This window comes from Carassius auratus, chromosome 3 (assembly GCF_003368295.1).
Source record: "Carassius auratus strain Wakin chromosome 3, ASM336829v1, whole genome shotgun sequence".
In the NCBI taxonomy this organism is placed as follows: domain Eukaryota; kingdom Metazoa; phylum Chordata; class Actinopteri; order Cypriniformes; family Cyprinidae; genus Carassius; species Carassius auratus.
Window position 1 is genome coordinate 490,805 of NC_039245.1, and position 21,769 is coordinate 512,573.

General features: G+C 38.7%; 1 protein-coding gene across 3 annotated transcripts; it reads left to right on the top strand.

Moving 5' to 3' along the window:
• The first annotated feature begins 219 nt into the window (after window positions 1-219).
• trip10a (thyroid hormone receptor interactor 10a) lies at window positions 220-21,501 on the top strand. Of its 3 annotated transcripts, none has more exons than XM_026201180.1 (15): window positions 220-489; window positions 5,702-5,817; window positions 7,454-7,510; window positions 9,558-9,705; window positions 10,864-10,926; window positions 11,936-12,040; window positions 12,213-12,341; window positions 12,464-12,610; window positions 12,763-12,951; window positions 16,038-16,202; window positions 18,900-19,009; window positions 19,209-19,341; window positions 19,426-19,514; window positions 19,993-20,117; window positions 20,202-21,501. In XM_026201180.1, exons 1-15 carry the CDS (start codon window positions 466-468, stop codon window positions 20,351-20,353), a joined length of 1,752 nt encoding a protein of 583 aa, XP_026056965.1. In that variant the 5' UTR covers window positions 220-465; the 3' UTR covers window positions 20,354-21,501. The 3 variants fall into 3 exon arrangements, with proteins under 3 accessions (XP_026056965.1, XP_026056969.1, XP_026056975.1); XM_026201184.1 differs by lacking the exon at window positions 16,038-16,202 and adding an exon at window positions 17,252-17,272 and having other exon boundaries at window positions 221-489; XM_026201190.1 differs by lacking the exon at window positions 16,038-16,202 and having other exon boundaries at window positions 223-489.
• The last annotated feature ends 268 nt before the right edge of the window (window positions 21,502-21,769 follow it).

Consider the following 21,769-nt stretch of genomic DNA (forward strand, 5'->3'; position numbering starts at 1 on the left):
ACGTTATCTCACTGACCCTTGGATGTTATGTATAAAAATGCAAAATGAATGTTAATCAATGAACAAAATGTTTTTAAAACTATTGTTAATGATTGTTGCCTTGTGGTGTTAATAATTAAATTGAGATAATGTCTTTCCTCTCTATTTATGAACTTCTCTCACTCCTGCAGACATGCGGATCTGAACGCTGGAAACTGTGCGGCGGCTCCTTTAAGGATTAGGGATCTGGGAGTGACGCGGCAATGATTCCAGTTGAAGGATCTCGCTTTGCGACGAAAAGTATTTTGTGCCACCGCAAACTAGCTGGCGCTGGAGATCGGTACCGTACCGTTAGCGAATTGTCGCGCGTGAATGTGGGAAAAGAAAAGACTCGCTTTCTTTGATCATATTTTGGACATCTGTTACTCCTGTAAGTTGGGATAACTTTTCAGCCTAATAGAGTGGAGTGGCAGGAGAGCTGGGAACATGGACTGGGGCACTGAGCTTTGGGTGAGTTCGGAGGATAGACTTCCATGGTTTATGTTTCATCCATCTGTTCCCAGAAATATCCGACGCGGTGCGATCCAAGATCCTCTCAATTGATTACACGGGCGTAAATAATGTGATTTATGACCATTTACTTGCAACGTGGTAGAGGATAAATGCTTCAAAAGACTGGCAGATATTATGACCTATTTGTTTTTTTTTTTAAGTTGTCAGTTGTCATCATTTAATTCGATTAATTGCCACGTTTAATGTTAACATCCGCTTAAACTCAAAGCTGAGCAGAATCATAGCAACAACAACAACACCAGTATCACCGTTAATCAGGGTATCCGTCTAAACTCTGTTGAATAACGTTACTGAACTTTTAATATAATATGAAATGAATAATTTCGTATTAATTTCCCAGGACTATCCAGCAGTTTTAGCCAGTTGATTTTATTTTAGGGGATAGTTGTTTGTTTAATAAGGCATAGGTGAGATATAACCAACAACTTTTGACATTAACACATTATTAGTGTTGTTTTTCTAAGTCTCATGCTGTTTTGGAAAGGTGTTTTGTCTTTGTTTACTTTCTCAGACAGGCTTAATAGTATTGTCAATGCTAACTGCTAGCTGCTTGTTTAAGAAGTTATGTTACAAAACTTGTTGCTTGGTTTCAGTGTTTTTTGTAGATCATTTGGAGGAGTTTAATGAGCAGTCTCTACATATCTGTGGCGCCCGACGAAGAATAGCTCATGTATTGATGATCTTTATTTAGTGACACCAACTGGGTTTGCTTAAACTAAAGCATTGGATGTGTCCAAAATTGTCACATTTTTATGGTCCACTGTTGCCAGCAGCTTCACAACATTGTGTCACTCAATGCTCTGACAGTGTAGAACTGGGTTGGAGAAACAAAGTCAGCGCATGCTGCTGAATTGCATCATCATCATCACCTGTATTTCGTCCTGCCTGTTTAAGTTGCCCCATTTACCTGACCGCCATCCCATAACGTCCCATCTGCACAGAGGTTTCCACCTCTTTTGACTAAAGGCAGATTTTGCATGCGTGCAGTGTGTAAATGGAGCACAGAAGTGGGTGGGGATTGTTTGACCTCGTTGCTGTCGTTCCCCCTAGGCCTCTGTCCGCTGTCCCCTTTCCATCTTCTACAGCACCAGCCTAATTAGTTTTGCCCTCATTTGATAAATACCCATCATCCAGTTCACATCACTGTTTATGTTAATGTTCTGCATCACTAGAAAGTTTCCCTTTTCCATGCTTTTTGAGGGACTCCACTGCCAGGCTGGGAAAGTACAGTAGTTTCAGCTTGGTATTAAACAGAAGTGGTAGCTGGGGTTGTTTCTCAGGTGTAGATGCTTCAGGCGTTCCTGGTGAGTGGGAAATGCATGCAGTGGTTCTCTTAAGACTTGCTTAGGTTTGCCGTCACTCTAAGCAATGTCTAACCTAATTGGTTTTGGTCGGGTTAGTCATTAAGTGCCATTCCTATGGCTACATCTGTGCACTCTTTTGCTGCTAATCCACTAGCTATTTTTGGGTGGGTCAAGATTTCCATTTAATGATGAGAGAGTGGCTAATTTTTGTTAGTTTTAGTGTTTGTTTGAGTTCTTTTTGAATCTCTTGAGAAATGCTGCACAGCAGGCTTCTTATTAAGTCATTAGAGTATGACGAAGGACAGTGGCATTTCCCCGTGGACTCTCGTATGGGGAAGGTTGTAGCTCAGGCTAACTTTGCATTATGGGAAGGAAGAGTTAATGATGGCGGAAAAGTACAAGGGAGGGGTCAGGACAGGGCCGAATACAATGCTACAGATAAGAGGAACCCTGCTGTAAATTATGCCCAGGACTGTTTTTATAGCTTGAATGGGTGTTTTCAAAGGGGCTCTCTGTTGGTTTTAAGATTGTTATGATAGCAGCTGATGTGAAGTTTGATTGAAGCCACCGTTGATTCAAATCTTAGAGAGTTGTCTTAGTGAATCAACAGCATTAAAGGTTTAGTTTTATCCACAAAACGGTTCCAAACCCATTAGTGATGCATATAAATGAAGATATTTTTAATGTTCTCTCATCAAGCCTATATATACTTTTTAGAAGTTTTAAAGATTGATCATTTAGACTTTCTAACAGACACACAAAATGGATAAATATTAAAAATATCCAAGTATTTGACCATGTTTTATGAATTTGGATCGATGAGACCTAGTGAATGTTGACAAAAATTGGATGGATGAACTAACCCTTGAACATTTTATTTCTTCACGTCAATTTCAATAACCGTCAAGAAATGCATTGGTTCTTAAATAAATTATATAGACAATCACATGAAGAAAAGTTTTTAAGACTATTCAGATATCTTAAAGATTATTTTCATTTTAATCACTGTAAGCATTTTGAACACCCTTAATTTTCAGTAGCCTACTGTAATACAAAAAATGCATTTAATTAATAAAAAATATTTAAAAATATATATATTTTTCACATTATCATAATTAGAATTGAGCTATTACTGTAGTTGTAAGGAAGAATAATGTCCCAATAAATAATTAAAATATTACTTCTAAATTTGTGGGTATTAACATTTCTTTGTGACATTCATTTTCTTACCGCTTTGGCATTCTGGTTGGTCAACAACATTAACATTTATGTACAGATTTGATGTATTTGCATGCAAACAGAAGCTTAGCTTGTGATTATCCTCGACATAAACAACTGCCTCTTGTGGCTTTGTTTTGAATGAGGTTGAAAAGCACTCTATTTTTGCGAGTGAGTGGGGTTGTGAGGGGGTAGAAAATTCTTCTCTTGTTCTATATTAATGGTCTCCATTTTGAGGAGAGAGGAGCGAGTAGGAGGAGGCGGAGTCAGGACATGGCTTGGCTTGTTAGGAATGTCATCCCAAAGGCACCTCCCTCCTTCCCACTTCAAAACACATATCTAGGTCCAGGCAGATGGAGGTAGCACTTAGGGGGTGGGGGGTGTTTCAAGATATCGGCTCTCAAAAATGGTCAGGCCCGTACTTGAATTGTAACATACTGCCCCACCAAATAAGGAACTGGGAAAAAAGGGAAAAACACAGCCAAACTGGAGCATTTCAAATGTTTTTTTGTTTTTGTTTGGGAAAATGCTGACAAATGTTTGTCAAATTAGTCTCTAGGTCTGTTTTTGTTTTGCTTCGGGCGTGCAGTAGGAAATAGCATGTGATATTTCATATTTTTGTTGTGCACAACTGAAATACAGCAGGAAAGGGAGAAGACTTCCACTTCCTGTGTCCTGTCTGCTCAAATGCTTGTGCCAGGATGAGTTTAAAGCCCTGAGGAACCCTCTGCCTCCCACAGATAACTTTATAGGACCATAGGCTGTGAAGAGGCAGGGGATCTCTGGGATGTTCTCTGTGTGGGCAGATGCAGGACAGTTCATTGGACCCTTCACATAACTCGCTTCAGCATTGCAGATGGCTTGATGTTGGTGTTTATTTATTGGTGTAAATAGAATGTGAAGATTATTTTCTCAATGTCATCATATGCAGAGTGTTGAAACACTTGATGATCACAGCAGTGCAGTGTTCCTATGGTCATGGAAAACCTGGAGCCCAGATTTTCAACCATTTGTCAAAAAACATTTGAATAAAAAGGCATACATTTTTCTAGTGAATTTATATTTATATAATATATATTTACAATTTTTAAGATTGGATTTTTTTATATATATTGCATAAGAACACTCTTATTACACTCACTAAAGCTGCATTTATTTGAGAAATGTAGTAATGTTGTGAAATATTACACACAAATATTAAACAAAAATTTGACCCAAAATTGGGTCAGTCCATACTTGACCCAAAGCTGAAAACAACCCAGCATTTTTTCATAACCATTTCCTATTTTGGAAATTATTCTTATATGCTGTTTTGCTGCTCAATAGGGGTGACCCCAAATAGTTGATGATTCGATGCTTCGATTCGAGGAGCCTTATTTGACTGCCAATCTAACAGACGAATATTCGCGGGGTGTTATGATTATGCCATTCTGACTATATGGGGGAGCTCAAATGTCTGATTTCACATAGAATTTGTGGTTTTCTCCCAATAACCAACCACCCCTACAGATTTATGTTTCACTTTCCATAATCCGTGACCGACAGAGCAGCATCTTGGCGACAGGGATTTAAAACTTTACCAAGACTCAAAGTGATTTCAAAACATTTCAGCCGGTGTATATATTATTTGCCTGATATAATATGCATTTGGTTTTGAGTCAAGTGCTTCATTGTAGTACTTCATTGATTATCTCTTTACCACGCAGCACGAGCTGGACAAACGACAAAGCAGAATATTAATAACTATTAATGACATAGTTTTTATTATTGGGTGAACTAACCCTTTAAGTCTAGCTGTTTCTGTAAAAACTGGAATACTCTTCCATTGGCAGTCTGCGCTTCCTCTTTTTCACTTTATCTGTTCTCAAATGAGTTTAATTGATTGTTTATTTAAAAATGAAGATCAGGGAGATGTTATAAATCAGCTATGTTAAACCCAAAAGTTCAAATTCTGATTCAGCTTTATGCCTCTAACTGACCAAATCTCTGTGGTTTGCCCATTTTCTGGTCCTTTCTGGTTCATATTAGCTGTTTTACAGTGTTTCAACGTCCCTTTTTGGTCAGCCATTTATCTATTTAGACCAGCTTTTTAAAAGGGTCATGGAATATTGTACTAGAATTTCTGTCACATTAACAGATGCTGTTTTGCAAATCAAAGGGAACATTCGATAATTTAAAATCAAAAACTATTTTTCTTTTCAGGTTCAACAGGATGTGGCATAGTGAAGCGCTATCCATCAATGACATGCCATGTGTCATAATTATTCATTGATTCGCAAGTCATGGTTTCAGAGGCTCATTATCCAGAGATTCTCGTTTTATTGCTTAGTGGTTCATTTCCAAGATTTTCAAGACGAGAGTTCTTCCAATTCATGTTTCAGTACTTTCAGTATTTTTAGCTTTAGAGTAGGGTATAGCATGGTGAAAATCAGTACAGTGAAAGTGTCATGCTTCCCTACAGTAATTTTTTGAATTGTAATTATTGTGAAAGGACGGCTACTTAAGAATGAAGAGGGAAGTCAGACCATCACAATATAATGGATCTGGAACAGTGTCTGAAAATGCAAATAAAAATATATTTTTTTTACATTTATTTGAATTTATTACATCTTGATTTTGCATTGCAGGACCAATGTGACATCATTGATAAACACACACAATCTGGGCTGGACCTGGTGGAGAAATATGTGAAGTTTGTAAAGGAGCGAACAGAGATCGAACAGAATTACGCCAAACAGCTAAGGTAAGAAATTCTATTATGTAGGCTCTCCAGTTTGAATAGCTGTGTCTATGCGTGAACATGTGTTTGCATGCTGTTGTGTGCTTTTCCCAGAGCTGTGTCTGATTGTGAAATATTCGTGTCTTATGACTTATTTGGGGCAGAACTGAACTTGTTGGCACCTCTGAGCTGTAGCGTTGGCCTCGGCCCAGAGGATAAGTGTATCTGCGCCTGCACCCTTCTCATTCATGACTAGGCCTTGACGCTTGCTTGATCTCTGCCAGAATATTCACAGTTCCAACCGCTACTTCTTTCTTTCCTCCCTCCTGCTGTAAGAGAAGAGAGGAAGTGGGAGCAGACGAGCATATGACTGAGGGGATGTGGATGGATAGAGTGAAAGTGTGGAAAGCAGCTTAGCTTTGGCGTCTGCCTCTACTTCGTATCTGCAGAAGGAGGAAAGAAATGCAACATTTCATTACTTTGGTTTTGAGGTCCAGCACTTTCGATTACACCATTTTGTTCAATGGAAATAGAAAACAAGCCTTGCTTGTTCCATGTAAGTCTTCACCGACTGTGACAAATGGCAGGGCATTTTGTCAATCACCTGGTTTATGGGTCTATGACAAAAAAAGATTTACAATTTGAATTTATGTTGGCTTGGTTTTGGAATAACAATATTTAACTTTTCAATAAAAGTTGACCTTTAAAGGGGGAAGTTAAACCAACAATTGAAAATTCCGTCATGATTTACTATGAATTTTTTTTTGAAGAATGTTGGTTTACCAGACAGTTTTGTTTTCTATTGACTTGCATGACTTTGTATGTAAAAAAAAAAAAATACAATGGAAGTCAATAGGAACCTAAACTTTTTGGTTACCCACATTCTTCAAAATCTCTTTTTTCTTTTGTGGAACACAAAAGTCATACTTAAAGGTTTGAAATGACATGAGGGTGAGTAACTGATGACACGTGGGTCAATGATTTCCTTTTAGCGTGAACTATCCCTATAACGACTCCAAAAATGGCACGTTGTATATAACAGTTAAGTAAAAATATTAATATATTTTCTAAAAAAAAAAAAGATAAAGGTCTTTTGTTCATTATAACATCAGGACATCAAAAATATCATATAAGAGTTGTTTGTAAGCCAAATGTATGTATGAATGCCATTTCTAATGTATTTTTAAAACCATTTAATAGGGCCAGACAAAGAAATAATGTCATTGATATATTCCTGCAGTATTTCTGTATTGTTGTGCTTGCCTGTGGTGAACTTTGGTCCAAAATCTTGCTTCAGGATGACAGTAAAATAAATACAAACATTTCACTGATTGTGATCATGCCACATCACGCAGTGTTTTCACATTCAGTGTAGAGAGAAAAAAAATTGACACTGGAAACTCCCTTTCCTTGTTAGTTAAATGGGAAAAAAATATTAAAGAAAATTTCCGTGTGATATACCCAAAATACCCTGATGTCTGAGTTTTGGAAAGAACAAATGCTCTGCACACAATGTCCCATGCAAATGCTGCACAACCACCTGCTCGTCTCCAACGTGGCATATTATTTAACCTTTTACTGTTTGAAACCTGAGCACTTGCAAGTGACATTATGATGATGTAGTTGATCCATCAGGCACTATCTTTTTTCTGTTTCCTAGGAATTTATCTAAGAAATACAGCCCTAAACGAGGCAGCAAAGAAGAGCAGGAATGCAGGTAATTTTGCACACTCTTCCAAAGCTGCATGATTGACTTATTTTTCTTCACAATTGTGATGACAAGTGAACTGTCTAACGTTAACAATGTGATATGAGAGAAGAAAGCTGACAAATCCCCAGTCTCTATAATCAGATCACTTGTGCTACGCTGAGCTGTGTCTGATGTTGCTACGGTGACTGAGCAGCAGTACCAATGGGGCTGTTGCCGACTCCAAACAAAAGCACATGAACTCAACAAACAAACGCATACACCTGTAAATGACTTAACGTATGCTCCCTCTGGACAGCAATACTAATGAAGTCACTCATGGAAAACGGGTACTATTGAAATAAGCCACAGATGAAGAAACTGCATTCGCACCACATTGAACCTCTGTAATGTGTGGTATTTCAATGTGAAACTGAAAATAGTTTTTAATCATCAGAGTTTTATTGGATTGTGAAAGTGGGCTACAATATTGGTTGTTATTTTCTTGTCATAATAATAATTGTAATTTTGTATTTTTTTTATATAGTTTAATATTTATATTAGATATTACTAAAAAAATGTTTTTGTAAACCTTTGAAAGCGCCTCCTGCAGGCAATGAGTGAATTAGCATTTTTAAGAAGCCTGTCTGCTGTTTTTGTTCAGATAATTGTGAAAATCAACTGACGTTTTTAACGCAGCAAACACGCAGAGCTGTAAATGTGAACTGGCTGATCGACAAGAAGATAATGCATTATAAAAATCGAAACAATTAAGACTGTAAAATATATTTATATGATATTTAAGTAATACAATTAATTGATCCCATCCATTGTTTTTGTGCAAACCTGTATCTGAATTATAAATCGTGCTTTTTACAGTCATTTTACAGTTTAATATAGACATTGCCCTACCCTACTCATGTGGTATTAATTTAATTTGTCCTGGTTTTAATAAAGGTCTTAAAGTCTTAAATTTGAGCTTAAAGGATACAGAATATACAGTTTCACCTAATCTCATGTTAATCTTGGGTACCTATAGAGTAGTACTGCATCCTTCATATCTCTAAAAAAAAAAAAAGTCTATAGTTTTATCATATTTCTAAAAGAAAAATACAGCTTTGCGATTCTTTCTGGAAAAAGCTGAGCTCCTGGAAGCGCGCAGTGGGCGGAGCTATAATACTGAGGTTTAGTGTTGTTTCCATTAACATGTATTCACTTATGTGCTGATTTCCAACAAAATACAGAAATCTGATGCAATTGTACTTACATGAATGGGGTCTTTTAAGAAACGATGTGCAAATCCAGCGTCGACTTGGGCCTTGTTTATAAAACTTTCGTCACTCAAATGACCAGAACACACAAAAGCACTTGATACACTCCGTTGCTGCCCTGGAAAAACAAACTCTATCCACTGTTCATGTAACACTGGGTTTTTGGGGAAGCTGAACATGGTAGACTTTCCCTCACACCCAAAAACAAACTTATTTAAAGGCATTCTCAAACAAATACTATGCAGCACTGCGACGATTTTGGCCATGTTTAGCATGAGTATCCTTCTCTTTAACACTGTGAACAACTCTGCATACACGAAACACCATTGTACCCCCCCACTTTTTAAAAAACCTGCAGATTTTTGTAATACTTTATATACACTTTCACCTTGTTATTCCACAAAAGGTAAAAGTGTATATAAAATGTGTAAGGTCATTAAAAACTACATGCATAATAATTTGTACAAAGAATAATAAAAGGATTTTAGGCTTGGAAAAGTTAGTAAAATTTAAAATCATGGAAACTACTTTGGTGAATATAATTATTATTATAATATTTTTTTTTTTTTGTAGTTACACTTTGATACATACATCTTATTCATAGAGTAACTTGCATGCAACTCATAATTAAGTTTAAACCAACTGGTTTTGGTCAAACCAGTTCCCAAATTGCTCTGAAATGAATGATTCATGAGTTAAGTGGTGCAAATGAGCATTATTTTTTTAAATAACAGTCATCATAAATGGCTGAAAAGTTCATTTTTGCTACCAATGCACAGTGTCTCATTTGTTTCACTTTTGTTTAGGTTCTCCAATCACCAGGCCTTTATGGACATCCTGAATGAGATGAACGACTATGCGGGTCAGAGGGAGCTGATCGCAGAGAACATGATGATCAATATCTGCATTGAGCTCACAAAGTACCTGCAGGAGCTCAAACAGGAGCGCAAGATGGTGAGAGAATGAGAGAGGCAGACGGAGAAACTGGGCCAGGCTTAAAATAAAGTATGCTGTGGGACAGAGGGCCAGGAAGGATGTAGAGAGGGGGATTGTGGGTATGAAGGAGAGGCAGAGGCAGAGAAGAACATGTCACACAGCTAGGGGTGGAAGTCTCATTTGATTTGTTCAACACTTTCAGAGGAATGCATTGGTGATCTTCATAAAGAACAGTAGATGCTCGCTATATAACCTCAGCTGTCTCCTCTTGTTTTTCACATGCAATTTATGGGACACAGTTTTATTGTTAGGGCTTCCTAAGGCAAGCATCGCTATTACCATTGCTCATACTTAGAGTTAGGGATTTGAACAAATAGTATCAAACTCAACATGTTTCTCCTGCAGACATGAATTTATGACATTCGATTTATGAGGTAAATATGCTTTGTTTGAGAGAGTTGTGCTGTTTCTCTTGTAAACATCATATTTTTGCCTGGCAGATTACAAAATGGGTGAAAAAAAATCACATGGGTATACATAGAAGGAATAACCGGAGCATCTAGAGCTAAGGATATCAGAGACTTTTAGGTGGGCCAGTAAACAAACACCCTAGCAACTATTTGTACAGTATATGACCAATCGACCGCCATTGCAACTAGCTGGAGCTTCCTAGCAATAAAAAAGTCCATTCAAAACAGCTTAGCAACCATATGTCAAGACCCTTGAAAACCACCAAGTAAAAACGAAATGCAATGTAGAGATCGAGCTTTGTCTAAAAAGAAGAAAGCAGGGCAGGGACTTGTTTCTGACGATTGGTTGTTGATTGTATGGAGGTAGATCTGAATATGAGCTTGCAGTCAATTGCAAAAAAAGGGGCGGGTTTAAGCAGACAAAATGATTTGGCATTTTGAGTGATTTTAATTAAAAATCACAAAGACACACAAAAAAGATACCTATGCATGGATGAATCGTTCATAATAAGATCTATAACGTGCATTCAGGAAATCCATTTCATGCAGTCTTTAAACTCATGAATCAGACTTCACGTTGAAGTGAGCAGCCCTCATATTTTTCTTCAGAAAATGTATAAATCTGGATGTCTGTTTTATGTTAGAAAGCCCAAAGCACACTGACCATGGTTCCATTCTCTTTTCTCTCTCTCTCTGTTATGTACAGCATCTGTCAGAAGCCAAGAAAGCACAACAGTATCTGGAGGGCACCTACAAGCAGCTTGACAATGTAAGTTTCTCTCTGTGACAGATGGTGAAGGTTGTGTGAAGGTCCCACTGTGTCTTTGAGCGTGACATTGAACAGTCGGATCAGACTGCGCTTGATGAGTTTACATCCCTGTCAGAGATTTGCGTTTCGTCTCTTGTGGCATAAGCGCTGACTGTGTGGAGTGTGCTCTTTTGTCTCCATTGTTTCTGCTCAGTTGTGGGGTTGTATCGGGGGATTGAAAGTGATCGTTTGCTGATGGTTTCTGTGGCCGTTGTGTTTGGTCAGGTGAGGGTCAGGAGTGTAAACAGACGCATACATTCAAATACTCTTGATGTAGCTGATATTTTTCAATTAGTTAACAGTGAGCAGATATTTCAAACACAGAAACAGATAAGCTATTCGCAATTGATCATATTAATTTATAAATGCCTATAGTAAATAGAAAAAACGTCCAAATTGGAAAGTGTCTTTTTTACTGTTGTAACTGGTCACACAATGGCGGGGAAATAGTGTTATCAAAAAATACTGTATATTAAAATGTCTTGTTTTCAATTGAAAAATTCAGCTCTTATTTCACAGAAATATGGCGCATAACAACAGATGTTCAATGAGTTGCATTATATGTATTTGGAAAAGTATGGTCTCTCTTAAACCAAAACAGACCAAAAATTTCACTTTAGCACCTTTTTAGATTTTCTCTTTAATCAAATTTTCACTAGAATCTGAAGCTACAGACACAACTCTTGTTTACACGTTACTCTTTTCTATTTGTTAAATGGCACATAGTGCACTATATAGGGACATAAGAAGTGAGCATGAATTCAATGGTGCCAAACTCCTTTGTTTTGTCTGTCATAGCCAGTAGTTATATATCTGTGGAAGAAATAAAAGTGACAGGTTTGAAACGAAATGAAAGGAAATGATGACACTGTCTTAATTTGGGGGTAAAATACCCCTGTAATGGTTGCAAACAAGAGCATTGTGTATGTAAACACTTTGATTTATCTGGTGGATGTTATTTTCATGCTAGAGTAAAAAGCGATTTGAGAGGGAGTGGAGAGAAGCAGAGAAGGCTGCTCAATATGCAGAGAAAACAGATCAGGACCTCAATGCCACCAAAGCCGATGTGGAGAAGGTATTTATGTTCCCCCAAAAGGTTTCCCGGGCCTTGCCACACCTTTGCATGCACATCCTCCCATCCTCCCATCCCATTTCCATCATATCCAAATGTGTTGTTGTTTCCTTGTTCCTCTTTATGTACAGGTATCTGATTTCACTTTTATCTTTACTTCTACATGTAAATGCAGGCCAAACAGCAGGCTCATATGCGAACGCACATAGCAGAGGAGTGTAAAAACGACTACGCTTCACAACTTCAGAAGTACAACAAAGAACAAAATCAGTTCTACTTCACGGACATGCCCCTTATTTTCAATGTAAGAAGGACATGCCTCAGTTCTAACGTGCTGAGACACATCTGTTCCTCTCAGTGTACTGTAGGAATGATCCCAGGCAGTCTTGCGTTGTGCATACTGATATGTATGTTTGGTCACTGCAGAGGCTGCAGGACATGGATGAACGGCGTATCAAAAAGTTGGCACAGGGTTACATTCTGTTTGCAGACACAGAGCGTCACGTCATGCCCATCATTGGGAAGTGTCTGGAGGGCATAACCAGAGCTGGCACCAATGTTAACGAGAGGAATGTGAGTGCTCCGTTGTTTTAAAAAAAAAAAAGCATTTTCGTTTCCTGCTCTCAATAAATCACCCCTGCATTAAGCCAGCCACTTTGAGAGAGCAGTCAACTCTCTGCACGCCTCTACACATGGAGTAGCTAACACTTCTCTGTGTTATTCAGGACTCTGTGGTTCTTATAGAGCAACACAAGTCTGGCTTCGAGAGACCGGGAGATCTGGAGTTTGAGGATTACAGTCAGGGCATCAACCGGGCCTCCTCCGACAGCAGCCTGGGCACTCCTAAAGGTCCTCTAGAGCTGCTGAGCAGGAACAGGAATAAAACATTCCGGTTGTTCAATAAGAAGAGCAAGGTAGGCTTCACTACTCTCTGAATGCAGAGTTCCATCTGATGAAATTGATTTTTTGTTTTGTGTGGAGATCGAAAGGTCTCTTTTACCCTGCTGGAAAAGCCCTGCCAAAGGAGGCCAATGCTTAGTTTACTCAACTCAACCAGATCCCATCAGCTTGTCCCTGCTGATCAACCTTCTAAATCAGATCTGTCCATTTCTGTTCCTGCGGCGCTCCATCCTGCAGAGTTTAGCTCCAGCACACTTGCCCGGTAGTTTCTAGTGTTACTGAAAAGCTTGATTGGCTGGATCAAGTGTGTTTTATTGGTGCTTGTGCCAGGCCCCCCCCCCCCCCCCCAGGAGCAGGATTAACACTCCTTATCTAAATGAGCCATTGCCATTATTTTATCAGCTAGAACCAATTTGGAACCCAGCCGTCAGAACGGTAGAAACTGGTTCTCACTGGATTTTCCAGCAGGGTTCTACAGCACCCATCTCTGAAGTGGTGTCCAATCCAGCTCCGGTAGGACCACCATCCCAAGTTTAGCCCCAACACACTCGTCTGTAAGATTCTAGTTACCTTGAATAATTGGTTCTAGTTTAATAAAGCTAATGTCTACAGGAAGGTGACCTTTCAGAAGCAGGATTGGACACTTCTGCGCTATAAGATGAGAGAGTCACAGTCTGAAAGGTAACAGACTGGTTTGAGAAGATTTGAGGGCAAGACATTGTTTGATTTATAAGCAAGTCTTTGAGAGGTCTGACTAGAAAAGGTATTCGATCCAAGGCTGTGGTTTCTTGAACCCTTTGTCTCCCTGCCACAGTTGAAAGATGCATGATGGTTCGATCTACCTTCACCCTTCCTCACCCCTTCCTCTCAATCTTTCTGATGTACCCAACACCGATCCTCAGTTTTCCAGTTTGCACTCTTTGCATGGCTATTTGGCTGTGACCGGGGATGGAAAAGCCCCCAGCTCTGTTGTTTAGCTCAGCGTGTGACCCCATGCTCATTCTGCTGCATCTGTGCTTTTCTTAAGGACACTTCTCTGTCTGCCATGGGCCTTAAAACACATACACTACTGCTATTATATGCTGTATAATATATCCTTCAGTCCCATCACAATGACACCTTTGTGCACTGTGTGCCATCAGGATAGATGCTCGGTTGCATCTGGTTAAGTTGTTAAGCAGAAAAATCCTCTTAAAATGAGGGTTAGAGGCGAAGCATTACTAAAACATTCTCTTCTCTTCAGTCATGTGATGATTCAGAGCTCTGCCTTGGATTCAGTGGATCTCTCTTTGTCCCAGAGGCCAATATAGGTCTAAAGTGTTTTTGTAGGAACACTTGACCATCATATTAATACCATAATACCTGCTCATCCAATAATGTAGTTTCCTGCTTCAACAAATTGTTCTTTTTACATGACCCTCAGTACTTGCCAGCTTAACTGTCTAGTCTTATCCTAATCATTGTGCAGATTCATTCTTTTCCTTGCTAGTTAGTAAGCGTGTGTGTGTGTGTGTGCGTGTATGTATGTGTGTATATATATATATATATATATATATATATATATATATATATATTACCAAAGTTGCACTGCAAATCTGCCTCCTTCTGTCCTTAATTATTTAAAATGAAAAACATCTACCCTCATTCCTTGTTGCTTTACTTTTTGCTCGCTTGTGCATGTTTCTTTTCCGGCTGAGACAGTCACAATGTTGAGAAATGAGAAGCTAAAACAAATTTGTGGGGAAATACTTATTTTTAGTGCCAAGCCTTCATTTATTTACCTTTTAAATGTGTGGTGGATTGTTTGATGCAATTTTAGTTTCCATCTAATTACTTCATGATTTCATCTAGTATTACTGTGGTGTTTTTGTGCTGGGATAGGAAGTTGCTAGCTTAGCAACAAGCTAATGCCAGACTCTTTAAATTAATCTGGGAGCATTAGTTACTTGTTTTCTTCAAATACTCTGTTGTGCTTATTAGCTAAGTTACTTTTTAAAAAAAAATATATTTTTTTTTTATTTGTTGATTCAACTGTGAGATTGCCTTTGTAGACAGCTTACTTGGTTCTGGAACAGAGGTAGTATTCATAGCAAATTCACTGAAATATTAGGACTCCTTTCATGTTTAGGCCTTTTTGTTGTAGTTCAACAGAAACCTCTGAATGTAGATTGGGCAAAAAGTGGCTCCATTTATCAGATCAATAATGGGCTGGGAAAAACTGTAATAGTAATTATCTTTTTTTTTTGGAGATTACATTTAACAATTCTTTACTCTGCAAACGTATGTTTTAATGTTTTATCCTACTCATAAGTTTGACTATTGTGAATTCAATGTGATGAGCATTCAAGTGATTTTGGTTGGAATTAATCGGATATTTTATATATTTATTATATTTCTGTGTATTTCTTTCTGACAAAGACATAAACCTTTTTTAGTATTAGCACAAAAAAATAAAAACCAGTGCCTTCACAATAGGCGTGCAGTTTATGACTTAATTTATAATATTTGTGCTTCCATGAGACTGCTAGGAATTTTTGGGGTAGTTTGGGTAATGATGGGTAGTCCATGACACAATCCTTTTTTGGAAAGCTTTATAACTGGTTTTTATCAACAGTACACAAAGTTTGTACAAACTTAAATTTGACGAATAACAGTTAGCTTCATCATGGTAGTGTAATTGACATGACCTCAACTTGAAAAGTTTTTGTGGTGCTGTTCATGCACGTCAATCTCATCTTCACGATCATTCCAACATCACTTGAAAGCCAAGATCCATTGAACAAGGCCAAGAATTAATGGTTTGCTGAAGGAGCCATTTTTTCTGCTTCATTTGGCTGATTGCATTGCTAGTTTTTGGGGCTTGTGGATTTGGGGCTGCTCTGGGTTTGGGTATTCTCTGTCTTGCTTCTCTTGGCTCTTGCCGAGGTTGGTCCAGTGTTGTCCTCGTTGCTGTTTTGATGTTGCTTTGAGGTGTTTGATGGTGTCTCTTTCTTTTCCCTTGTCATTTGTGTGTTTTGTTTGTTCCCTATCCTTCCCGCCATCCCTGTCCTGCCGTCCTGTCCCTGTGTTCCTCTGGGTTTGTGCCTGGTGTCTGTCCCAGCTCCCCTCATCTTCACTCAGTCCTTTCTCCACACCCCCCACCCCCTCGCCCGCTAACGGACCACCCTCCCCTAAGTTTGGCCGGGACCCCCTGTCGTACTGTTTGAAGGAAATCAATAAGACAGTCAAACCTCGAATCTCTTCCTTCCGGACCCTCAAGAGAACGGTGAGTGTGATAGGTCAGGGACCAAGCAAACTGACTAAACCTGTGCGCTGCTGATTTTGGCACATCTCTTTAAGGCGTTCAGCAGCACTGATCTGGGTCTGAGTAGTGGTCAAATGCACCTGAATGGTCACAATGAAGTAGAAATCATGGCTCTTTTATTACTAATCTTCAGTCACAGCAACACCAGCTCTTCACCTGTTCCTGCAACACTCTCACAAGTGCACAACATTTAAGACATCACAACTAATCAACTCACCTACCGAATGCTGTTGCTGAAATCTCACCGTCTTCTGTCAGTGAGTCTGCGATTGAGAATGGAAGTTTGATGACCAACTACATGACTGCATCTGGCATTTCTCTCTCATGCATTTCAATGTCCCATATTGGCAGCAAATCAACATAAAGCTTGCTGAAATAAGAAAAGGAGCACCATGCAAATGTAAGAAGTTGTCAGATTGAATTAGGATTCAGTTCATGCAGTATCATTGTCCTCTTGAGAGAGTGAGATGTGTGTTTGTCCCTCTGGGGCATGTTATATACTCCTGTGCCGGCAGCGCTTGTCAGCTTCTGTGAAAACATGACTTCCTTTCAATAAAACTAGACTGTTCTGCGTCTGCATTCTTATTTTATTAGTCATGTAAGTTTAGGGCAAACCCAAGAAAAATGCTTGTTTACACAATCACCGTCGACAGTCAGCATTTGGGCTGTTGGGTGAGATTGGAGGAGGACAATAGTAAGTCAGTTGTTCAATGAATCATTTCAGTGAATCAGAGCTTGGCATTATCACATGGGTCCTGCAGACTAACTAGGCTTGTGCCAATATGACCATGTTTCATGATTCTTCTTTCTCTGAAGATTCCTACAGTTGAATTGAAGACGCAGGTCACCCAAACATCTTACATTCTGAAACTAGTGTTTGTAAATGCAGTTAGAGCTGCTTTTTTGAGATGTGGTACTGGACAAAAGTGAAGTGGCCTGCATGAGAGACGGTAAGAAATCAGCAAGTGTGTGCTTATAAAACACTGTTTGTTTATATCTCTCTTCCTCAGTTTATTCCAGAGAAGCTCACGGTAATCATTTTAAATTGCTGTGGGCCGTACGTGCTGTGAACATGTAGATTTCACTCCCTCTGTTTTAATCGGATGATTTTCTGCTTGAGGATTTTCATGTATCACCATCTCTGCACTGAAATGACCATTTTTCTATCATTCATTATTATAGAGGTGGCCATTTTCAATGAAAAGGCATAGCAGCCTCTGTGTTAATTTACAGTACACTATCCATGATGGCTCGTAAACAGTGACAAGCCATTCCAGGCTGAGATACTGCAACACAAAGAATCTATGCATTGATGCTGAAGCCAGGCTGTTATGGTGTACTGTATTGGACATGTTTTAAAGTTGCATTGGTAAAACCATGCACATGGTTTAAATGAATTGAGGGTTACTCAATTCAATAATAGGAATATTCCAATTTAAATGCATCTTTTAACTTTGCTGGCCTCATTTGCTCCTCGGGTTTGTAAGTGGAGGTCTGTGGTACTATGAATAAATGCTTATTGATTGTATAGGCTAGGTCTGATGCCAACCCTGGCTGCTCAAAGTAAAATTCAACCATATAGTCTAAAGCCAATAAATAGACTTAGAATTCAAAGTATACTTCAGTTTTGAAGCAAATGTTCCACGTATGCGCACAGGTAACTGAATTGCCTTTCTAAGTGTACTTGATGCATACACACTAGAAAGTTTAATCCCTGTCCAGTGTCTGGGCTATTTACCAGTCTTTGTTTAACAGGAGCTTCAGGTATCTCTTAATGCTCTCACACCACAAGCTTCGGTTTCTTTTTCAGCCATGACACAATTGGCTGAAGTTGCCACTTTGTGAACAAACTAATTCACGAAGAAAAATTCATGTGCATGGCTATAAGTATCTACATGTGCGAGTCGAGTACTATGCTGACAAAACTTGTTTTTTAGGCCCAAACTTTCTACTGCGCTTGAATTTTCACATATGCAAGCAAATATATTCTGTGATTTCAGTTGTACATGTATACCAAGCACTTGGATCCAAACTGAAGCATACTTAGGGATTTACCCTCACTATCTCTGTGCAATAATACGTAATTCATGTAACACACTATTTACATAGAGCAAACTCTGTACACATCATTTACATTAACAATGCATAACCAGAATTTCATTCACTTAGATCAATAGTCCTTTATATTATAGAGTACTTATGAAACATTTTACTGAATATTTAATGTAAATCCTTCTTCAAACTCCTCATGCCACATGAATTCATAAAAAAAAAAAAAAACTGTGTGGTAATCATAATCATGCTACAGTTTGTTTAAAAAGCTTAAATTTAATTTAACCCAGAACGTTCCTTTGAGTAAACTGTTTATTTATTGCTTAAGCATTTCAAATTGACTTAACCTATCATAAATGAAAAATGTGTTGCCAAAAAACACACACACGGCCTGTAGTGTTTAAGTGCAACTATTATAACAGATGGTATAATTACCCTGGTGATGAATTGCTACAATACAGCTTTTCCTCCTGCAAACCTGAACTCTCCCTGTGGGCTCTCTGGTTCACGTCTGTCACTGCTTGTCTCGTGGTGTTGGAGGGGTGGCTGGCTGTTTGTTTGTTTGTATCTCTGTGAGTGACACTATCTCCCTGCCCATCTCCTCAGTCTGTGGACTCCGAGGGCTTCACCCATCTTCCTCCTGAACAGCGCAGGAAACGCTTGCAGCGGAAGATCGATGACATCAGCAAGGAGCTGCAGAAGGAAGTGGATCAGAGGTGAGTCACCTGCCTGACAACCGTCGTCATGATAACTGGCCACAGCTGAATCCACAGGGTTGTTGTGGTCCCTCTTCAGGTCTCTGAGGAATCAGTGGTGTTGAGTGCCACGAATAACCGTATCTGTTTGTTCTTCATCCCTCTCTGTTACAGTAAAGCTCTCGCAATCTTAAACAAATATATTTATATCTCTGTGCAGTGAGGCTCTGGGTAAAATGAAAGATGTCTATGAGAAGAACCCTCAGATGGGGGATCCTGCCAGTCTGGCACCTCAGATCACGCAGACGGCACAAAACATGGAAAGACTGAGAGGAGAGCTCAACAAATATGAGGTTTCAGTTTACTACTACTCTCTGTAAATCCGTATGGGCTTCAGAAAGACTTTCTCAACACACTTGTGTCTTGGTTTGTTGTAGTCCTGGCTCGCAGAAGCAGGGGGCCGGGGAGACTCGATAAGATACTCCACACACTCTCTGAACAATAACGGTGCGCATAACCCCAACAGGTCAGTTTATTTTCAGAAAACATGATTTTCTGATTATGGTATATTCTGATTAATCCTTATTCCGAAAAAGTGGTTTGCATGCTTCACGGCTATTTGATTTTTCTTATGTACAAGTTATCAACATATTTCCAAGAAACTAAGACTTGAATGTTGTTTTCCTACTACTCTTGTGTGCAAATACAATAGAAAACGATTTTATTAAATTCACAATTGGAGAATTGCAAAATGTAGTTCATGAGACTCGTTTTCATGTGTCTGTATGCTTATTTTAAATAAAAACCTAATGAAATATCCCCTAAATAAAACCTTACATAATTGGAGCAGGCAAATGTTAGACGTCTATATATTACTTGTTTTATGTCCATGTAATCCATATCCATATATAATAATCCATATGCGAGTTGTCTTGTTTCTAGAAATCTGATTATGGTGATCAGATTGTGTTTAAATAAAAATAATTTTCCCATTCCTTTTTCAGTCCTGGAGCCATCTCAGATGACACTGACTCCTCCCAGGCCATCTACACTGAATTTGATGATGAATTTGAGGAAGAGGAACTCGCCGCACCTATTGGTCAATGCACAGCACTCTACAGTTTCCCAGGTAAGATTATACAGCTTTGCACAAGCACTTGCGTATATCATACCCACCTCTTTTCCTCTAAGTCTCTCTTCCATCCGTCCACAGGCTCCAGTGAGGGAACCATCTCCATGCAAGAAGGGGAGGTGCTGTTTGTAGTGGAGGAGGATAAAGGCGACGGATGGACGCGAGTGCGGAGGAACAACGGGGACGAAGGCTACATCCCTACTTCTTATGCCACTATCACGCTTAATAAATGACCTCGCCCCCTTTCCACCCGCTGCAGCAGAGATGCACTATACCAAACACTATGAGCAGCTTCAGATTACCACTCATTATGTCCCAACATGGCTTGCTGCTCCTCTTAGAGGGATAATTTAGGGGGGAATCACTGCACAATGGGCTAATACACTCCTCCTCTAGGGATAAATGAATATCTCAGGTTGTGTATTATGTGAGTAACTGAGGTAGAGAAGGTTGGACTAATTTTTCTCCTTATTTTGCATGGAAAACATTGCAGCAGGGTGTGACGTACATGCAGCTATTGCTCAACAGACACATCTGTGGTGACTCTATCTGATGGTGACTTTCAATAGCAGTCTGTCAGCAAAGCGGAGATATTTACTCGACGTGTCCTTCGCTAAGATCTTCCATCTGCAACTTGATGATGTGATTCCACGTCTGGTGCGAGAAGCGTAACGGTCTCTGCTGGGAGAAATCCAGCAGCGTTTTAACTTGAAGTATTTGCTTTGATGATCTGAGTGGCCAAAAATTACGTTTTACAGCAGTAAGTGTTGCATAAGCTTCCTTAAATGTGCAGTAACAAGAATCAATAAGACCTAAAAATTTGTGTATAGAAAATACTGACACCAAAGTAATATTAAGTAACTCCCTATTTTTTTTTTTTTTCTTCTGAAGACTATTATGACAATCAGTCTCAAAATCTGCAGGACAAAGCCACACTTCTCAAATCTAAGAATATGTAGTACAATAAATAGTTTGTTGAAATAAAGGAATGTAATTTATTGAGTATATAAATAAGTGTTTGTATGATAAATAATCACATTTTTATTAGAGGTGACTGCACACATTTACTATTTCAGATTGATCGGCAATTAAGAAAAACCATTTTAGGCGACAAAAGCAAAATTAGGAGTTTCATATATAAATATATGAAATAATATATTTTAGGCATCACAACACCACTATTGTCTTATTAGCTTTTTATTCCTGATGAATAAAGATTGTATAGTTAAGAATAGATTTTTAAATGCAAGGGTTCAAGCCTCTGTGTTCCGCATTTGTTAATGTTTGGGTATGTCAAGGTGCCTTTAACTTTATGTATGTACCATACTCAGAATTCACTATTTTATTGTCTTTATAAATGCCAAGCACATTTCCAAGTTGACATGATGTCCTGTTGTTTTCTTCTAGGTGAAATTCTCAGTTGAAAGATTTTTAGGAAATGTTAGGAGATGTTGATTTTTAGCAGCCACTAAACTATTACATGCATACTATTATACATTTTTTAAGGAAAGAAAAAAAGGTCTTTAAATCAAACATTGATTTCAAATATTGAGCATAACACCACTGTTTTCCGTAGCAAACAAATGTTGCCTGCTGGTAATAGAAGGTTGCTGAATTTATGATGGGTAATTTAAAATGATTGTTTGTCC

What these genes read in the sequence shown, in the direction of transcription:
- trip10a (XM_026201180.1), top strand. Translation starts at nt 466, where the DNA reads ATGGACTGGGGCACTGAGCTTTGG. An exon ending in ACATGCCCCTTATTTTCAAT is followed by an intron (nt 12,342 to 12,463) that starts GTAAGAAGGACA and finishes TGGTCACTGCAG; the next exon opens with AGGCTGCAGGACATGGATGA. An exon ending in CAGAAGGAAGTGGATCAGAG is followed by an intron (nt 19,010 to 19,208) that starts GTGAGTCACCTG and finishes ATCTCTGTGCAG; the next exon opens with TGAGGCTCTGGGTAAAATGA.